General features: G+C 36.9%; 1 protein-coding gene across 6 annotated transcripts in view; it reads left to right on the top strand.

Moving 5' to 3' along the window:
* LOC136029528 (protein angel homolog 2-like) overlaps positions 1–14,241 on the top strand; it is a 30,048-nt gene extending 15,807 nt beyond the window's left edge. For 5 of the 6 annotated variants that reach the window (XM_065707989.1, XM_065707991.1, XM_065707993.1 and 2 more), the window contains exons 4-5: positions 9,219–9,949; positions 11,152–11,731. In XM_065707989.1, coding sequence (XP_065564061.1) covers positions 9,219–9,949; positions 11,152–11,323 — 903 coding nt within the window. In that variant the 3' untranslated portion in view covers positions 11,324–11,731. Of the gene's footprint in view, positions 1–9,218; positions 9,950–11,151 lie in introns of all 6 variants that reach the window. The other variant, XM_065707994.1, reaches the window with a different exon arrangement.
* The last annotated feature ends 3,020 nt before the right edge of the window (positions 14,242–17,261 follow it).

Here is a 17,261-nt window from a genome sequence, read left to right as displayed (position 1 = left end):
TAAAATATAATCTGAGTCTCAAGTCTGAATGCAGTTGTTTCGGGTAATCAATGTGTCTTATATTATTAAACAAGCAGTAATTGTATATACTTATTTATCTGTAAACCGTATGTCGAAAATTACACTATAGTTTTCGCTGGATATTGTTTTACTGCCATTTTCTAATGTGAAAAAGCAATCTAAATAAGTCACAACTTTGGGTAAACCCGTTTCTCGCTCCCAGCCAGTGCTTCCACTTTTTTTTTCTGAAAATCAGTAACGACTCCAAAAAAGTCGGGAGATTATCGGGAGGTTTTTTTTTAAGTCGGGGAAAAAATCAGGAGGTTTTAAACAGCTGTTTTGTCTCACATACCAGTTGTATTGGTGGTAAAAATGTCAGTAATAGAGAGACAGAACAAAGTAGAATCGAAAATATGTTTTAGAGTCTTAAGTCCGGTCTTCACCTCTCGGAACTTCCGGAATCTGGGCTTCCAGATTATTCTTTGACGTCTTCTTCTTCTTGCATCTCGAGTATGAACCGGTCCGAAAGTATATCAAAATCATCCAGAAAAAAGGGGCTTTTGAACTTCCAGATTTCCGGAATTTTGAAGTATCGCAGAAGAAATTCAAAAAAAAAAAAAATCCCGGAAAATCTGGGAACCCAGATTCCGGAAGGTGAAGACTTATTATCACTCCAAAATCAGCTATCAACAAGGAACAATGTTTCTTTCATACAAAACTTATGCAAACTAAATGGTTTTATTGAAAGTCATCTAAAACTGTTTGTTCACATAATTAGAACTAGAATTACGAATACGAGTAACAGAACTCAGGCAGAATTTTCACTGTATCACACTGCAGCTAAAACTACTTGATCACATAACTTGAGCTAGAATTATGAATACGAATCACAGTCAGAATTTTCACTAGATCACACTGCAGCTAATCCTGATGGTCAACGGTATTGTTTGCTCTTTCTGGGGCCAGACGAGCTCGCGCTAAAGAAGCCGATTTCAAGATAGCGGCACTAGCTTCAGTAGAGGTTGCGGAAGCAACTACGCTTTTCAGTAACTGCCTCATGCTCCCATCTACGACCAGAGACTGAGGTGTCACCTTAAGCCTACTCATGCCAAGTTTAGTCTGAAGCGTTGAACTAATCGTAACTGTCGACAGGCAGTTACGTTTGTCTGTTTTGACGTCCTTCAAAGTACTAAACAGTCTCTCCGCTATTACGTTCGAAAACGGTAGAGCGTACAGGTACTCAACGACAAGCCTCAGGTTACCAAACTTTGGTTTGCCGCTAGAGTATTTCTGGGCAAATATAAGCTTCCAGTAGTCAGTTACTGAAAGCAAACTGGCATCTTGTCCATTTGGCTGTCTTACAGAGCTCTGCTCTCTCCACTCTCTGTCTATCAGACTTTTGGACCAGGAGGGTAAGCTATATTTTGCCAAAAATGGTGCCAGGCTAGGAGGATTCAGATCCTGAGCCTGAACAGGGTCAAGTAGTTCTGAGAAGGCGAAAATGTCCGAGTCGAACGAGAAGCGGTTTTTAATCTGGACCACCACTTCCTTGTAAAATTCCCTCGCGGTAGAATAAACCTTGTCGACTTCGTCGGGATTGGAATTTCGTCCATCACTAGACGCAAGAAGGCCAGTCATCGCTGCTTCGGCATCTAAGCCGAGGTAGACCTTTTGCAGATCTAAATAACTGGCTTCGTCTTTAACATCAATTTTCATGATGTCGGTACAGCTCCTTACTGCGCCAGCATTCATAAAGTTTTTCAACAGAGTTTCCACCAATTGAATGACTTCGATTTTCAGTCGGTAGAAAATAGGCGCCTGGGACTGGAAAAGGGTATTGAAGTCATTCAAAAGTCCCAGCGCGTAGTCCACGAACATCATGACGATCCTCATAAATGGATTTTTCAGTGCACTCAGAACTAACTCACTGCCGTGAGTCGGATCTTCAAAATGGGCACTGGTAAAATACAAGGTTAGGGCATTCCACTGCTCTAGAATTCGGTGGACACAGTTCTGTAGCGAAAGCCATCTTGTTTGACCTGGTGCCAATATCTTGTGGACCGCAGTCTCTGAAAACAATTGAAATTCTTTCATGGCAGCTGTACGCTTGGCACTCATATTGAAATGATTGTACACATGACGACACAGGTCTTCTAGAGTCTTCGTCAGTTTCTTGCAGGCGTATGAGGCGCACAGATGAATGGAATGACAACTGCACTTCACTATTAATACCCAAGGGTAGCTTCTTTGGATCAGAGTCGCCACTGAGTTGTTACAACCCATCATGGCGCTCGTGGTATCACTACAGAACCCGACCCAATTCCGTAAAGGCACTTCCCTTACTCTTAAAAACTCCAAAGTTTCCTCCAGTTTGGTGAAAATGGAAACTGCTGATCCGTTTGAGCACTCCACAAAATCAATGACATCGATGTCCGTTTCCATTTCGTTGTTACAAAAGGAAACACATACAGCGAGCTGTTTAACGGTTCCCACATCCGTCGTTTCGTCGATGACCAAAGAAAAAGGTCTCACCTTCATTTCTTTGACAACTTTTTGCTTGTAGTAAGGACCGAGTCCCTGACGAACAACATTCACAACTTTTTGTTTCCCGAGACGCACTTTATCAAGGACCGATTTTGGTGACATCGCTTTCAGCAGGGGAATCAACTGGTCCGAAAGGGAAAATGGCAGGTTGTTGCTGACCAGGAATGAAGCAATTTTAGCTTCAGTCTCAAGCACAGACGGAAACTCGTCATGAACCATGTACACTGAAATAGCAGGAGGCATAGCTTTTGGGGTCACTGTGTTTTAACATGCACAGAAGTACGGGCATGGGCAGTGAGATCTGTTTTACCCTTTTTGTAGGAAAGCTCAGCGTTGCACCACAAACAGAAAGCAACTTCGGATCCTTGCTTCTTCGAAAGCTAGCCTTTAAATGTATCTTTCATCTGGAAGGATTTCACATACTTTTGCTCGTAACATTTTCTACTGTTCTTTTTCTTTCGGGGCTTGGGGCTTGGTTCCACAATTATCAATTCCTCATCTGAGCCACTACTGCTAGGAACAATTTCGATTTTCTTTTCAATTTTCCTTCTTTTTATATCCTGAGCTTCACTGGAGTCAGAATAATCTGCGTCTGACATTTCTCATGAGCCTGGAAAGTGTTGTTTGTTACTGGACATACTGCAACGTGTATTTGTTTAGGCTCATGTGCACTTATAATATAAGTTTGTTTTCTCGGAAGACCAGTCATTGGTCAAATATTAAATAGTACAGATATTCAAGGAGTTTGGCGAAGACCGGATCTACAAGACGCAATTGTCTGGATCTAATATAAAATTTATGGGATCTCATCGAAACCTTTGGTCTTGTTATGTTATATTTTGAGAGAACCCTGCAAGTCAGGAGTGTTGATAGTGAGATTTATAGTCAGAGCGCATTGCAGTGGACAAGTGCTGTACTTTTGTCATGTATATAAGTCTTATATACATGACAAAAGTACAGCACGTGTCCACTGCAATGCGCTCTGACTATAAATCTCACTATCAACACTCCTGACTTGCAGGGTTCTCTCAAAATATAACATAACAAGACCAAAGGTTTCGATGAGATCCCATAAATTTTATATTTGATGCAGACAATTGCGTCTTGTAGATCCGGTCTTCGCCAGACTCCTTGAATATCTGTACTATTTAATATTTGACCAATGACTGGTCTTCCGAGAAAACAAAGTTCAGGTTTGGATTCAGCATATGGTTTTTACCCTATCTTTGATCAAAGCTTCCTGCCTTGCTTCTACCAAATATCCGTTTTCGGCCGGATTCCCGGTGAACTACTTGCCCAGCAAAAACTAAACCTCAAAATAAATTAAGTATATCCCCCTAATCTTATATCGAAACTCTAATCAACTTCAGACAAACTTTATACTTAAAAAAAAAAATCAGGTTTTGGCCGATTCCGGGCGAACTATTTGCCCGGCGAGCCCTATTTGCTCTCCTTACCACTATATCGAACCTCTTATTAACTTTAAATTTTACTTTTTAAAATTTTCCGGTTTAGGCCTATTTCCGGGCGAACTGTATGTCCGGGTAGAAAATAATTGTCATATATGGATTCAGTATATTTTCTTACCCCTAAACTGAACATTTAATCAACTATAAATAAAACTTTTAATTTTTTTTCCGGCTTTGGCCGGATTCCGGGCAAACTAATCGTCCGGGTAGTTGACGATTGTCATATACGAATTCAGCTTGTCTTCTTACCCCTTTTATCGAGCCTTTAATCAACTTCAAATAAAACTTCTACTTTTAACAAACTTTTCGGTTTTGGCCAGATTCCAGACGAACTAATTGTCCGGCGAGAAAATAAGTTCCAGATATGGATTCAGCATGTCCTATATGGACTATCTCATTGGCTTTTTAAAACATTTGTTTCGTTCCTTATTTTGAAACCCCTCCCCCACCCCTAGATATGGGGCTACAGGGCTCATCTACGAACTTGGCCTGTACTTTGACCCAATTGATCCTCATACCAAATTTGAAGAAAATATCTCTAACCCATCGAGAGTTATCGTGCTAACAGGCGGACGGACGGACAACTTTTGCGATGTCATAGATATCCCTCCACTTGCGTGTTGGGATCCCAAAAACCATAACAGTTCGCTTTGGGGCTCAAATTGAAAAAAAAATATTGGTTCTCTCCGTGCGTTAAAATCCATTTTCTTGAATAAGTAAGGAACTAATATTTTCCTGTTTATTAAGGTGATTTTGTTTTATCTTCCTTTTGCTTATATTTTTTTTAAGGAGAAAGCTGTTAGTTAAAACGACTAATATTTTGGAAAGTTTGAATATTGGAAGTTTAAGGTGGTTTGAATCATTAATATTCTTCAGGAGTATAGGCCTATAGCTATCAGAAGTTTTTCTTATGAGCGCAAATGGGCGGTAGGCCACAAACCCTAGACAAAATTCACGCCACAAAAGGTAAGCCATCACTGTAACACAACTGATGAAAACAAGACTCATTATAACACTTGTTCTCACAATGTTTCTAATTTTAACAGCTGTCTAGCCTTGGAACTTGGAGAATAGGCTACCTACAGACAATGATTTATTTAATTTTGGCCCACTTTTTAATTCCAGCAGAGTTATACAAAACAATCTAAAAGGAATGATATGAAACACAACAAGAGCTAGTAGCTCGTATGTCACTTGCAAGGCTGGTTCACAAAATGAAATACACAATTGGCTTTTCGTTCTGATCATTTGAAACCAAAACCCTTGAGATAAAAATGACCATGAACTTGGAAATCACGAGAATGTATCGTTTTGTAAAAAGTATTTTATTTTTGGATTTGGCTGTAATGATGCGTACTTTTCTGTAAATGATTTATCCAGAGCATCTGTTTTTTATTCCCACAAAGTTACATCCCGATCTCTCCAGTCTAAGCCGGTCACGTATCCTCCCCCCCAAATCGTTGTCGGATCCGGTCCGGACATGAAAAAGATCACCAGAGACATGTCCTCTATTGAATTATTAAATTTCACTCGAATCTAATCACCCGTTCCAAATTTACGCATGACTCAATATTGCGGATTCCCCCTTCCTCCACTCCCCCTACGACTATCGGACCGAGTAAATTTTTATTTACAAGTCAGTTTGATCGGGTCCCTGATACGCCGATCCCACCATTCTAACCGTTTTTCGAGATTTCCGGTCTCCCCAAAACAGAACAAAACAATACACTTTGAAGAGCAAAATAATACACTTTTAATACACTTTGAACACTGTGACATAAAATTTAGACATATCAGCACTTTGAAAACAGATTTGTCCCTTTGAAAACAGATTTGGTATGGCTGGCTTTGGCCTACATCTTAAAATCCATCCTCCTATCCTCCTATATTGGGAAGCAGAGCAAAATAACACTAGACAGTAGCGCCAAGACCTGGAAAAAGTGCGACACACTCGAACAGCAGTCACACTAGCACCACTAGCGATAGTGAACGTCCCTACTGAAATTCAATCGGTCTTGCACCAGCGCTGGCTCCAATAACTTAATATTTTGATCGAAGCAAAAAAAAAGATACGACCTCCCCAATTTCCTCGACGTGTGCAGACCGCATATTACCTTTACTAGAAATTTCTAAACCCGAATGTTTGTCTCGCTTTAAATGACGCAAGCGTAGTGGGCGGCGCTATTAGTATGGCCCGTTTGCAAAGCAAGGAAAGCATAGTTCTTGACCCTACTCCCTAGTGTTATTTTGCTCTGTTGTGACTTGTGAAGCCGATTTCGCCGACACTCGAAATCGTTATTTTGATATAGGCTAGGCTAGTAGTCTGGCGAATACCGGATATCTATAAGACCCGTAAGAATAGTGTATTCGAATTTGTACTATAGAATCCTTGAACTGGCAACAGGTTAAGAATTGGTTTCAAGTTAAAACATGTTATTTTGGTAAAGAAACAGATCATAGAAGCAGAAAAGCCGCCTACCCCCTAGGACAGGTCAGTAGCCTACTTCTTGGGTTGCCCACGTGCAGGGATGTATAATTGTCCAGTTCCAGTAAACTTGGTACTTACCCTAAAAAAAATCCTGTCACGTAAGGTAAGCCACGTCCTTATTGTACACAAATTATCCAGTGGAAATGAACTATCTGAGTTGACTGATCAGATCAGATGAAGTTATGAACTGAGAATCAAATCAAATCAACCCTTTTTCGAACACAACAATGGTCTCTCACGGGACAAGCTGCCGACTAGGTCATTAATTAGGGTCCACAGTTGACTTCCGCGAATCAAACGAGGCCGGCAGCTTTGAAATCCCCCTTTTAAGGGCAACAATGACATATTTTGCATTCTGCCAGACAATCAAGAAAGATCAGAAACTTCAAGTTGGACAGAGCTCAATTCAACATAAATCGGGAGATTATCGGGAGGAAATTTCAGTCGGGAGATTTTCCAAAAAGTCGGGAGATCTCCCGATAAATCGGGAGGAGTGGAAGCACTGCTCCCAGCACCCTTGATTTTATTCATAGTTGTCTTCTAACTGAAATGAGAGATCCCTGAAAGTTTAAAGCCTGGAGCCTAAATAGGAGGAGTTCCAAACGTTATTTCTTTGTTTACAAATCATTTGGTTCCAAGCGTTTGAAGAAAGAAATTCTAGCTTGATAGATGAAGTGAGTCTCAGATTCTTAATTGCTTCGCACTAGATGCTACGCATTGCGGCAGAAAATGAAAGTAAAAATTTCTATGCCAGAGAACCGATCTTTGCTCGGTAATTATTTTTGCTTATAAAGATTTGTTCGTAATAAGATAACCGTTCGTTTTCCGGTGTGAATAAACAGTGTGTATTTATTATGTTTCCACTTTTTAACTGGGACAAGTTCAGACTTAAAATTACATCGCAATTTCTTAACGTGGCAATACAAATTATTACCATTATGCTGTCTTGCTGCATCTTGAAGACCCTCGGAAATTTTATCCATTGCATGCCTCTTTAGTTTGTACGTTGATGCCTTCTCTACTTCCCTTACTTTAGTCTTATTTTCATAAGATCTATCGTCCTAAAACTTCTTATACCAATACCATCCTCTTTTTTTTTACCAAGCTTAAAACTTTTTTCACTAATAATCCCAGCTGTATTTCTAGTTTTCCTTCCTAAGACACCTTCTGCAACTTCGTAAACTATTTTACTAAAATTGTAAATTAATGCATCATACCCAACTGATTCCGAAAAGTTCCTTTCCGATTCCTTTGCTGGAATTTACCAACGTCATAACTTATCGGGAGGTAAGTTATCCCTCCTGAATTTTTAGTCAACTATTGTATTAGTTATTAAAATAATGAATTACTGGGTGAATTTTGGGTTTTCATCAATTAATATCTTTATTACCCAAAAGAACCCACAAGGTTTCAAAAATGGAGCAAGAGAAAGCAAAAAACCAAGAAAGAATAAACAAAATAAGAAATGCACGCATAGAAAACATAATGTTCCGAATGACATAACATATAAATAATACAAGTAACATAGAGATAATAAAATACAAATACTATTCTGACAAAAAGCAGGATACAGGCTATTTTACTTATGCAGCTTTCTCAGAAAGCGAATCAGATGCTGCTCAGCCGCTAGTTGTGGCTCAGTTAACTTGTAAGCCGAGACCAGACGTTTGGTTCTAGCCCCTAGAGGTATCCCTAAAATAAACTTTGTAAAATGAAACAGTAGAGACCGGATAATTTTTTTATCATTTGCTGTAAACGTATTCCAAAATGGAGCCAATGCAAGCATATGAGACATGTTAAAAGAGTTATGATTAGAAATAGTAAATATAATGTAATTAGAATTAGAAAATAAATAATCAAACATAAAGAATCCTGAAAAAATAGGAGATTCCAGGCCCCCTCCAGAAAGGTCACCCATGTTCTCTTGATAAGAAAATTAGCCAATTGTCAGTTTTTATTTTCAGATATTCTTGCTTTTAAATTTGTGATACTGCATTCAGGCTTAAATTACAAAATGATTTGAATGTATTCAGTGATTAGATAGCTAGTTGTAGATTTTTTTGTAGGGTGGTTAGTTTTTTCGATTTGAATAAATTGGCTCATAATACAAATATGACGTATTACGGAACTCGTGTGATTCAAATCCACCTTGAGTAAAAGTAACAAAAAAAAAATTCGTGTTTAAAACACTAAGTAAACGGCAAGCTTGAATACGGATAAAGGATGCTGGGTTTCAACTGAGATTATTTGGAAGGACGCCAGAATAATTCAAAAAGTTTTGGTAAAAAATTTATTTTTCAGTTCTCTCTTCAATCTCGTACCGATATACTGTAAAGGCCACTTCCGGCATATTTGGTCAGTCTACCCTTTCGATTAATCTTTTTTTTAGACTGTATGTCTGCAGGAAATGGAAGCCCAACTCTTATATTGTACCTACCTTTCTTTCAGTTCTACTTTTCTACACTTCTATATTCTACATTTCTTTTTTCTACCTTTTTTAGATGGTATGCCTCTAGGAAGTGGAAGCCCAACGTTACTATGGCACCTACCTACCTTTCTTTCAGGTCTACTTTTGTACATTTCCGCTTTTGAGATTTCTTTCTTTCTACCTTTCTTGTTTTTTTATAGATTGAATGTCCACAGGAAGTGGAAGACCGACATTATTGTTACACCTACCACATATTCTTTCAATTCTAACTTTGAACATTTTTTTTTAGATTGTATGTCTACAGGAAGTGGAAGCTGAGCATTACTATGAAACCTACCTACCTTTCTTTCAATCCCAGGGATACTATGGTACCTTTAAACAGAAGACCCGTAAAAAGGTTGATGGATGTGCTACCTTTTTTAAGAGATGCAAATTCAGTCTAAAAGGTGAACATTCCTTAGAGATGCGAAAAAATGGGAAACATATTCTTAATCGAGACAATATTGCACTCATTTCTATTCTCGCTCCTTTAAAAAACCCTAGTAAAGAGATATGTATTGTTAACACGCATTTATTATATAATCCTAAAAGAGAGGATGTTCGCTTGGCCCAGCTCCAATTGCTTCTTGCAGAAATTGACCACGTTGCTTTCAGAGATGCTACCTACCTTCCAGTTGTATTCTGTGGTGACTTAAATTTGAGTCCTTCAAGCAGTTTGTACTCTTTTCTAAGCCAGGGGCGGCTTAAATATGAACATTTAGAGCAGAAGAAACTGACCAACAATGGTTCAAAGATAGTTGGGAAGACCTTTCTTCCAAAAGACTTGCATATTTCTGATTCTTGTCAGCATTTGAAAGCACTAGAAAAAAGGAATTGCATTGAAAAGGCTGTCTTTTCATCTGGTACATTGACGCATGCGCTTGCCTTCAAAAGTGTTTATAATTCAGATAAATTTCCAAAAGCTCATATGGCTTCGACTTATCAGAATGATTGGACCTTGGTTGACTATATTCTTTACAGGTGAGAGAAAATTTTCATCTTTTTAATGAGTTTTTAAAATTTAACAAAATTTATCCCCATACAGAGCAGGATTTATTTTCGGGCCACATTATACTCACATTCGTCGATGAATTTAAATTATGCAGGACAACAACGTCATCCATATTTTTCGGTCGTAATTTCTTGGGCTGGCCAATGCTCTACTTTGAAGCATAAAGCTCGTGATTGACTGGTCTGACTTAAGTTAGAATTTTTCGAAATTAGAACAGATGAATGTTCATAACAGCTGTTTTCTATAATTGTTCAGTAGTTTTCTATAATTCTTTATAACGCTATAATTATGGACAAATTACTATTGATACAACCCTTTCAAAGCAATATCTTGCCATTCCAATTTTCTACTTCTGGAGTACAAACGTGGTGTTAAAGCAAGAAAAAGCACATTTAATTCATGAATCATTAATCTTTATCGACAGGTATCACTAGGGTATAGCTCTGGTATTCAGCTCATTATCCCCAATCGGGCATGGTATTCCTCGCGATAGTTCTCATGCAGTGACGGTGCGCATGTCTGAACACAAGTATATACTGCAAAGATGTATGTGCAAGGACATTCACCTTAAGCTCTCTTGCTCTCCCATCTGGTATATTCAAAAAAAATTATCATTATCATCTGAAGGTCTTTTGCCTCTTACTTCTCATCAAACATCTTATTCCTAACCCTACTAGTTTATTTCCACAGGATTCCCATACTTGTTGACGATAGTTGTTTTTGGACTTTTCTGTAAGTGAAATTATCTCATCTCTTTCGCATGTCCTAAAAGTCCTTATTTGAAAACATGTTGATGGAAGAAGTATTGATGGGGAGTGCTTCTTTCAATTTTGTTTTTTAATTTCATGTTTGTCGTGTATCTGTTGATAGACAAAGCAATAAAACCGAAAAGGCTCGAAGATCATTGCATTGCATGCTATTTTTCGATAAGCAAAATCGCCTAAAAACGTAGCCAAGAATTATCAATTTTTATTTTTAAATCCATTATTAATTACGTATTTCACAAAATGTGTTTTATTTCATTATATACTTTATTGCAATTTACTTTTTTTGCGTTCTGATTGTATGTTAATCTTCATAGAATCGAGTGAATGGACTTTTCGAGTGAATGGACTGAATTCGGGTTTTTGGATTGCACTTTTTTCCCTTTTTTTGTATTATCTTATTACAGTGAAAATGGCGAAGAATTGGATGAGCCAGAAAAGCGAGAACTTACCCTTTTGAAGAGACTACGTCTTCCAACAGATGAGGACTGCAAAAAACTTGGCCCATTGCCCAATAGTCAAAATGGATCGGACCATTACCACCTTGAAGCCAAATTCCGTTGGCACTTCAACAAATAAAATACGTATTTTTGGAGATTTTTTTGTGAACGATGGTTTTTATTTTTGTTTATTTTATGAATCCGAGGGTATAGTGTTAAAATTGGATTTATTTTGCATTGAAGCTTAGAAAAAAAAAATTGAAAAATATATATTTTCCCATGTGGTAAGGTCTGTGTTTCAATCCCTCCCCCATGAAACACAAAGCATGAATTTCTCGGTATTGCGTTCTAGAAAATCTTTGCATAACTGACACCTTTCCCTTTTATTACATAAAGACTATGATGAAAACAATGGTTGAATATCAGTGTGTTTTTGGTAACCTTTCTAATGTAGACATGTTTATTACGTCTGTTGATCACCGTTAGTACGATAAAGTGTTACCATATTGAGATATAACAATTTTCTAGAATAAAACCTCGAGAACTAGTTCAATTTTTAAAAATGATGCTTAGTCAAAATTGCAGATTAACATTCTACAAGATCATCACTTCATTATTTTAGTAATCCCAGGAACAAACCTACCAGCTGATCTCACATACTTAAGTAAATTTGATTGATGCCAGTTAATCTTCTGTTTTTGGGTGTATGAGCTAAACCATTTCGTATCAAATAGTCGATTCATTCAAGACTGTACTAGTGTTGCCAAAGAATTAGTTTAAATTATTTCCCTGATTTCTTCACAATCATTAGCAGTTGGAAAATAATTTGGAGAAAGAAAATAATTTTACATTTTCAAAAAGATCGTCTTTCATATGCCGAATTTTTTTTAGTCTTACGAATTAATCATCAAACTTCAGTGAACAATGATGGTGGTAAAACAGTGGGGAAATTGAAATTATTCAACATGGATAAATTAAAAAAAAAAAATTGTTTTTATGCATTTTTGTTACTTTTTTACGAGTTGAACAAAAAATTTTTTTTTTTTTGGGGGGGGGGGAGCTCAAACCCTTTATTCCTCGACCCCTACATACGGCATTGCCTATGCAGTTCAAAATTTGAATAGTAGTACTAATTTATTCCCAAGTACTATGTAATAGTAAGTCTTTGTTTTCCCAGATTTTTCTTACAAACATGAAAACTGCTGCTCTGAGCTTTCATCATACCTAACTTTTAAAAATTGTGACTTAATTCCTTATGTGAACTTGAAAGTTGAACCAGCGCCAACTAGTTTAGCCTTTTATGATTACTCTATGTCAGAATGATTGTTTTTATTTTCTTATTATTATTCGTGTAGATAATAACTGTTCAGAATTTCATCATTTAAAAAATTGTGTTAACTTTCTCAATTATTTTGATGTGATACTTATTTCTGTCATCTCAGTTATTCGCAGTTGCCAGCGACAAGCTCTTGTAAATTCGACGAAAAATTTCTGTTGACAAATTTCATGGCTTGTAGTATTTTTTAGGAATGCTGGGACGCGACTAGTCTAGACAGGTATAATTCAAACTGACACTAGTCATTGATGAATTTTGAAACCAAATTTAACACTGTACCCTGATGTTTGACTTGTATATTTTTAATTTTTTATTTGCGTTAAAACCAGCTGTGCCTCTAAATTATAGCTTGGACTAGGTTGAAAGCTGATGTTTTAGTCATGGTTGTCGACTTGACGTGACGCCGATTATTTTATAAACGTATTCTTGGAAACTCAGAAGGTAGACGCTGTTTGTGTGCAAATGCAACTCTATAGAATTTAGGACAGGAAATTCGGGTTCAACCTCCCCCCTCTAAAAAGGGAACATTAAACTAAATCTAAGCCCCCGCTTTGGTTATTTGACTTAAAAAATGATTTCGGCAGAAATTAGGTTCGGAAAAATTTTTCTTAATAAGATGTTGGTTCCATAACATTTTTGAGAACCAAAAACGCCTCCCAAGAGGGGTCCCAAGAATAATCTGAGATCGTCTCATTTCTTGTTAAGGTATTCATTTTGGGACTGTTGTACAATTTCTTGGAAAACAAGCGCCAGCTATGGCCTCTTGGTCAGCAATGAAAATTTTCTCTGAGGAATGTGCTCCGGGATATCAATACCACGTAACTGATGCTTTCAAACTGTCGAGCGTTGGTATCCCTTTGATGAGCCTTGATTAATAACATATTGTCGATTTTTGATTAGATGATTTATATAGATTCAAATATTATATTATATATAATTCAAGAAACGTCGGTTTTAAAAGAAGTGGTTCCAAATTACAAAAATATAGAGGTAGGGAGCAAAATGCATTTTTCAAAATCTAGGAGGGCAATTTTGTTGTTGCAATTTTTGTAAATTAGAATACCTAAAAAAGTAATTTTCTGCTACAAGTCATTTTAAAATTGTAAGGGGGGGGGGGTGAATATAATGTTAGGTGAAGCATGATTACTCCTGAAACTTGAACTTCAAGAAAAAAAAAATTAGATATTATTATTTTGGATTAAATTTTGATTATAGATATAAATGTATCGTTTCAAAATCTAGGGGGGGGGGTATATTGTTATTTTTTTGGAAATGGAAGTATATTATTAATTAAAAATTAAAAAAAAAGAAACGTGGGTGAAAATTCGGCAAAACGACAAGCTAGAAACACTTGGTAACCATCAGTTTAACAGTTATTATTACAAAATAACAATAATTATTTTGCTCTGATTTTAACAGATGGCAGGTATGATTACTGCCGAAACTCAGAGAATCAATAAATGAACGAATTACATTGAGCCGATTTTTAATAATGCTTTAAAGTATTATTCTTTTGAAATACGGTGAAATTACGCCGTTTCCTTTGAAATACCCTTATCAGAAGAAATGAGCAATGAAAAATGTGAAGCAACTAAGATTCCTAGACGGGTTCCAGAATAAAATTATCATTTATGATAATTTGTGATTTGTTATTATTTTGTGACAATATAATGAATAACTTGAAAAAACAATTTGTGCTACTGTAAGGACAAAACTAACAATATATGTGTTGTAAAAACTAAATTTGTTTTTAATTACCAGTTTAGGCTAACAGGTGATAAAAAAAATAATAATAGCAATCGATTAACGACAAAGTCAATAGTGACAATTGAAGTCTGGAACACAGCCCATGTCTTTTAATTTGGGATAGCTTTAGGTTACATTAGCGGATAAAGTAATATATGTTTGCTCGTTCGGTAATATATGATTCTAAAAATATTGTTTATGTTGATTTTAAATTTTTACTGGTTAAGTAATATGTGAATCTAAACTCGTTTGGTAATATATGATTCTAAAAACATGTTTGTGTTGATTTCAAATATTTATTGGTTTGTTGTAGTGGTCAAGACAGTGGCAGTAGTCAAGGATGGTCCTGAAACATGGACCTTACGGAAGGCTGAGAAAGGTTTTCTGCTTTGCCAAAATAGCAGATTACAGCTCTTTATATGGAGCTAAAAGAAATAATGAAAAGAGTTGGAGCTTTCGGGAAATGATAAGGGATATGATCAAAAAGGTAATATTTGCATGCTGCTACTAGTACTATAACTACCACCAATGCTACTGCTACTACTACTCCTACCACACAACTCGGTTTACAATATTGAGGGGAAATTTGAACTGAATCTAAAGACGCAATGTGCAAGTACACTGTCAAAAGAGCGTATCTAAAAAATTAGTTTTGTTATTAAGTTGAACCTTTCAGAGAATGCTTAAACGGAAAGATCATCTGACCAAAAGGCAATATGTGCACGCTACTACTAATATTGCTATCACTGTTATATTTACTGCAACTACTACTTCTACTTAAAAGGATCTATCATTAATATCATAGTAATGGTAAATTGTATTAAGTTAAACCTCCAGGACTTCATGAGACGGCTGTTCAACTAATCAAAAGGCAATACGTTAGTACTACTGCTGGTGCTAATACTACCCCTATTACCGATACTATTATTGTGACTACTATTATAACTAGGCCTGATGGTATGAAGGTGAAATTCTCAAAGAATTTTTAGGGGGGAAGGTAAATTGAACCACAACACGCCATCTGCATGCAGGTTGTGAAGTGGGCGTAACCGTAAAATCTTAGGAACAGTTTGATGTGTGAAGTTGAAACTAACAGGGCTTGTTGTGGGGGATGTTGAATTAATCAAAGGAAATATTTGCATCCTAATGCTATTGCTTCTATTCATACTGCTAATGCTATTATTATTTCTACTACTACTGATATCACTAAGCTAAGGCTACTACTATTAATTCAACTACTGTTATTACAATTAAGGGTATTAAGGCGAAAAAATTTGGAATGTATTGAAACTGTAAGAAGCTAAATCAAAGACATTGTAGTTCACATGGGCTATCAAGAGGACGTATTAGAAATGCTTCATGAACGGTTGATAGTATTAAGTTTAAACCTTCCTTGTGTGTTGAAAGGAATGTTTAAGAAACCAAAGGTGCTATGCGCAAACTGCTATTACAACAATTGCAACTGCGCAAGCTATGAGTATTAAGCTGAAGCTTCCAAGGAATGTTTACGTGGATGTTGAAGTAAATCAAACTATGAGTATGCAGATTTTCAAAAAGGTGACAAAGCAATATCAAAATAATGGCTAACTTAAAATATTCCACGAAGACTATTTCAATAAGAACAATCAGACTTTTATTTAAAAAATTTTCTCACAAAACAAGTTTTTCAAAGAAAAGTCAGAGCATCGGGATGGGGCGGTCAGAAAAGTTTCACTGTCAGCGCTTGGGAGGTCGTCCCCTTGGGCGTAAGGCATTTATTCTTCCTTCAAAATCTATTTTGCGCAATTGGACTGGGGAGACAGACTGAAAGTGTCCTGACCATCAAAGCTGTTGGAGTTGGAGGGTGTACTATATGGTTCGGGAGTAATTCAAGGAGAGCAGTAACCGTTAGTTTCATACTCGGTCAAAGTAAATGATGCCAGTGAGCTTTCAGAGCTCATTTTCGCTTGCTTGTCATCGGCTTTTTTAGTCCGTGTCTCTGCTTCATATGTTGCAACTGGAAACATTGTGGCACAGAAAAATCACATATTCAGTTTGAAGGGCAAATATATATTTTTCCACATAGAGGGCAGTGACTTGAAGCATACAAAGGTAACAGCTAGGTGTCGTTTGATGTCTTTTCATGAGTCATTTGTGGATGTCAGCACACTCCCTAGGTAAACAACCCGGTCGACACATTCGATTTTATGGTCCCAAATAGTAACTCTGATTAGTGGGAGACAAGTCTCTGCCTAGATACTCGGATAACCTTGGTCTTGCTGACGTTTATATCCATTCCAAAGGAACTAACTGCATCGTCAATAGTGTTTGCACTGGCTTGGAGCTCCTCTATTGTTCTATTGAGACTATTAACGTCGTTAGTATATACAATTTAGGTCAAAAAGGCATTTTCCCAAAAATATTCCTGTGCTATTAGGGACAAGTGCCATCACACATTTTAGGAATAGACAAAAAAGAGTAAGTGAGAGGAGGAATCCTTGAAGAACCTGAGTCGTTCTCGATACATTGCTGAGGTGTCAAAAGGTACTGTATGAGGTGTCTCACACAGTACCTTTTGATCTAGTTTTAAAGCATAATGTACCGATTACTTAATTATGGGGGGGGGGAGACTGACATACCTGCTATCCCTAGGGATATATCTATTGGACCGTTCTACTAAGCTGAACAAAGACTGTCTAAAATTTTTGACTGGATGTGTTTCGAAAATGAATGGGCTTGGGAGGAGAGTTGATTGACCTCTAATCCCTTTTGACTCTTAAAAATGACATTAGAACTTTTTATTTAGTTCAACATCCACATAAAGATTCCTTGGAAGCTTCACCTTAATACTCTTAGCTTGCGCAGTAGCAATAGTTGGTGTTGTAGTAGCAACAGTAGCAGTATGCGCATAGCACCTTCAGTTTCTTCAATATTCCTTTCAACACAGGCTGAAAGTTTAAACTTAATACCATCAACCCTTCCTGAAACATTTCTGATACGTCCTCTTAACAATCTG

This window comes from Artemia franciscana, chromosome 7, assembly GCF_032884065.1.
Source record: "Artemia franciscana chromosome 7, ASM3288406v1, whole genome shotgun sequence".
NCBI lineage: Eukaryota > Metazoa > Arthropoda > Branchiopoda > Anostraca > Artemiidae > Artemia > Artemia franciscana.
The sequence above is the reverse complement of the archived record's forward strand: the minus strand, read 5'-3'. Positions and strand labels throughout refer to the sequence as shown.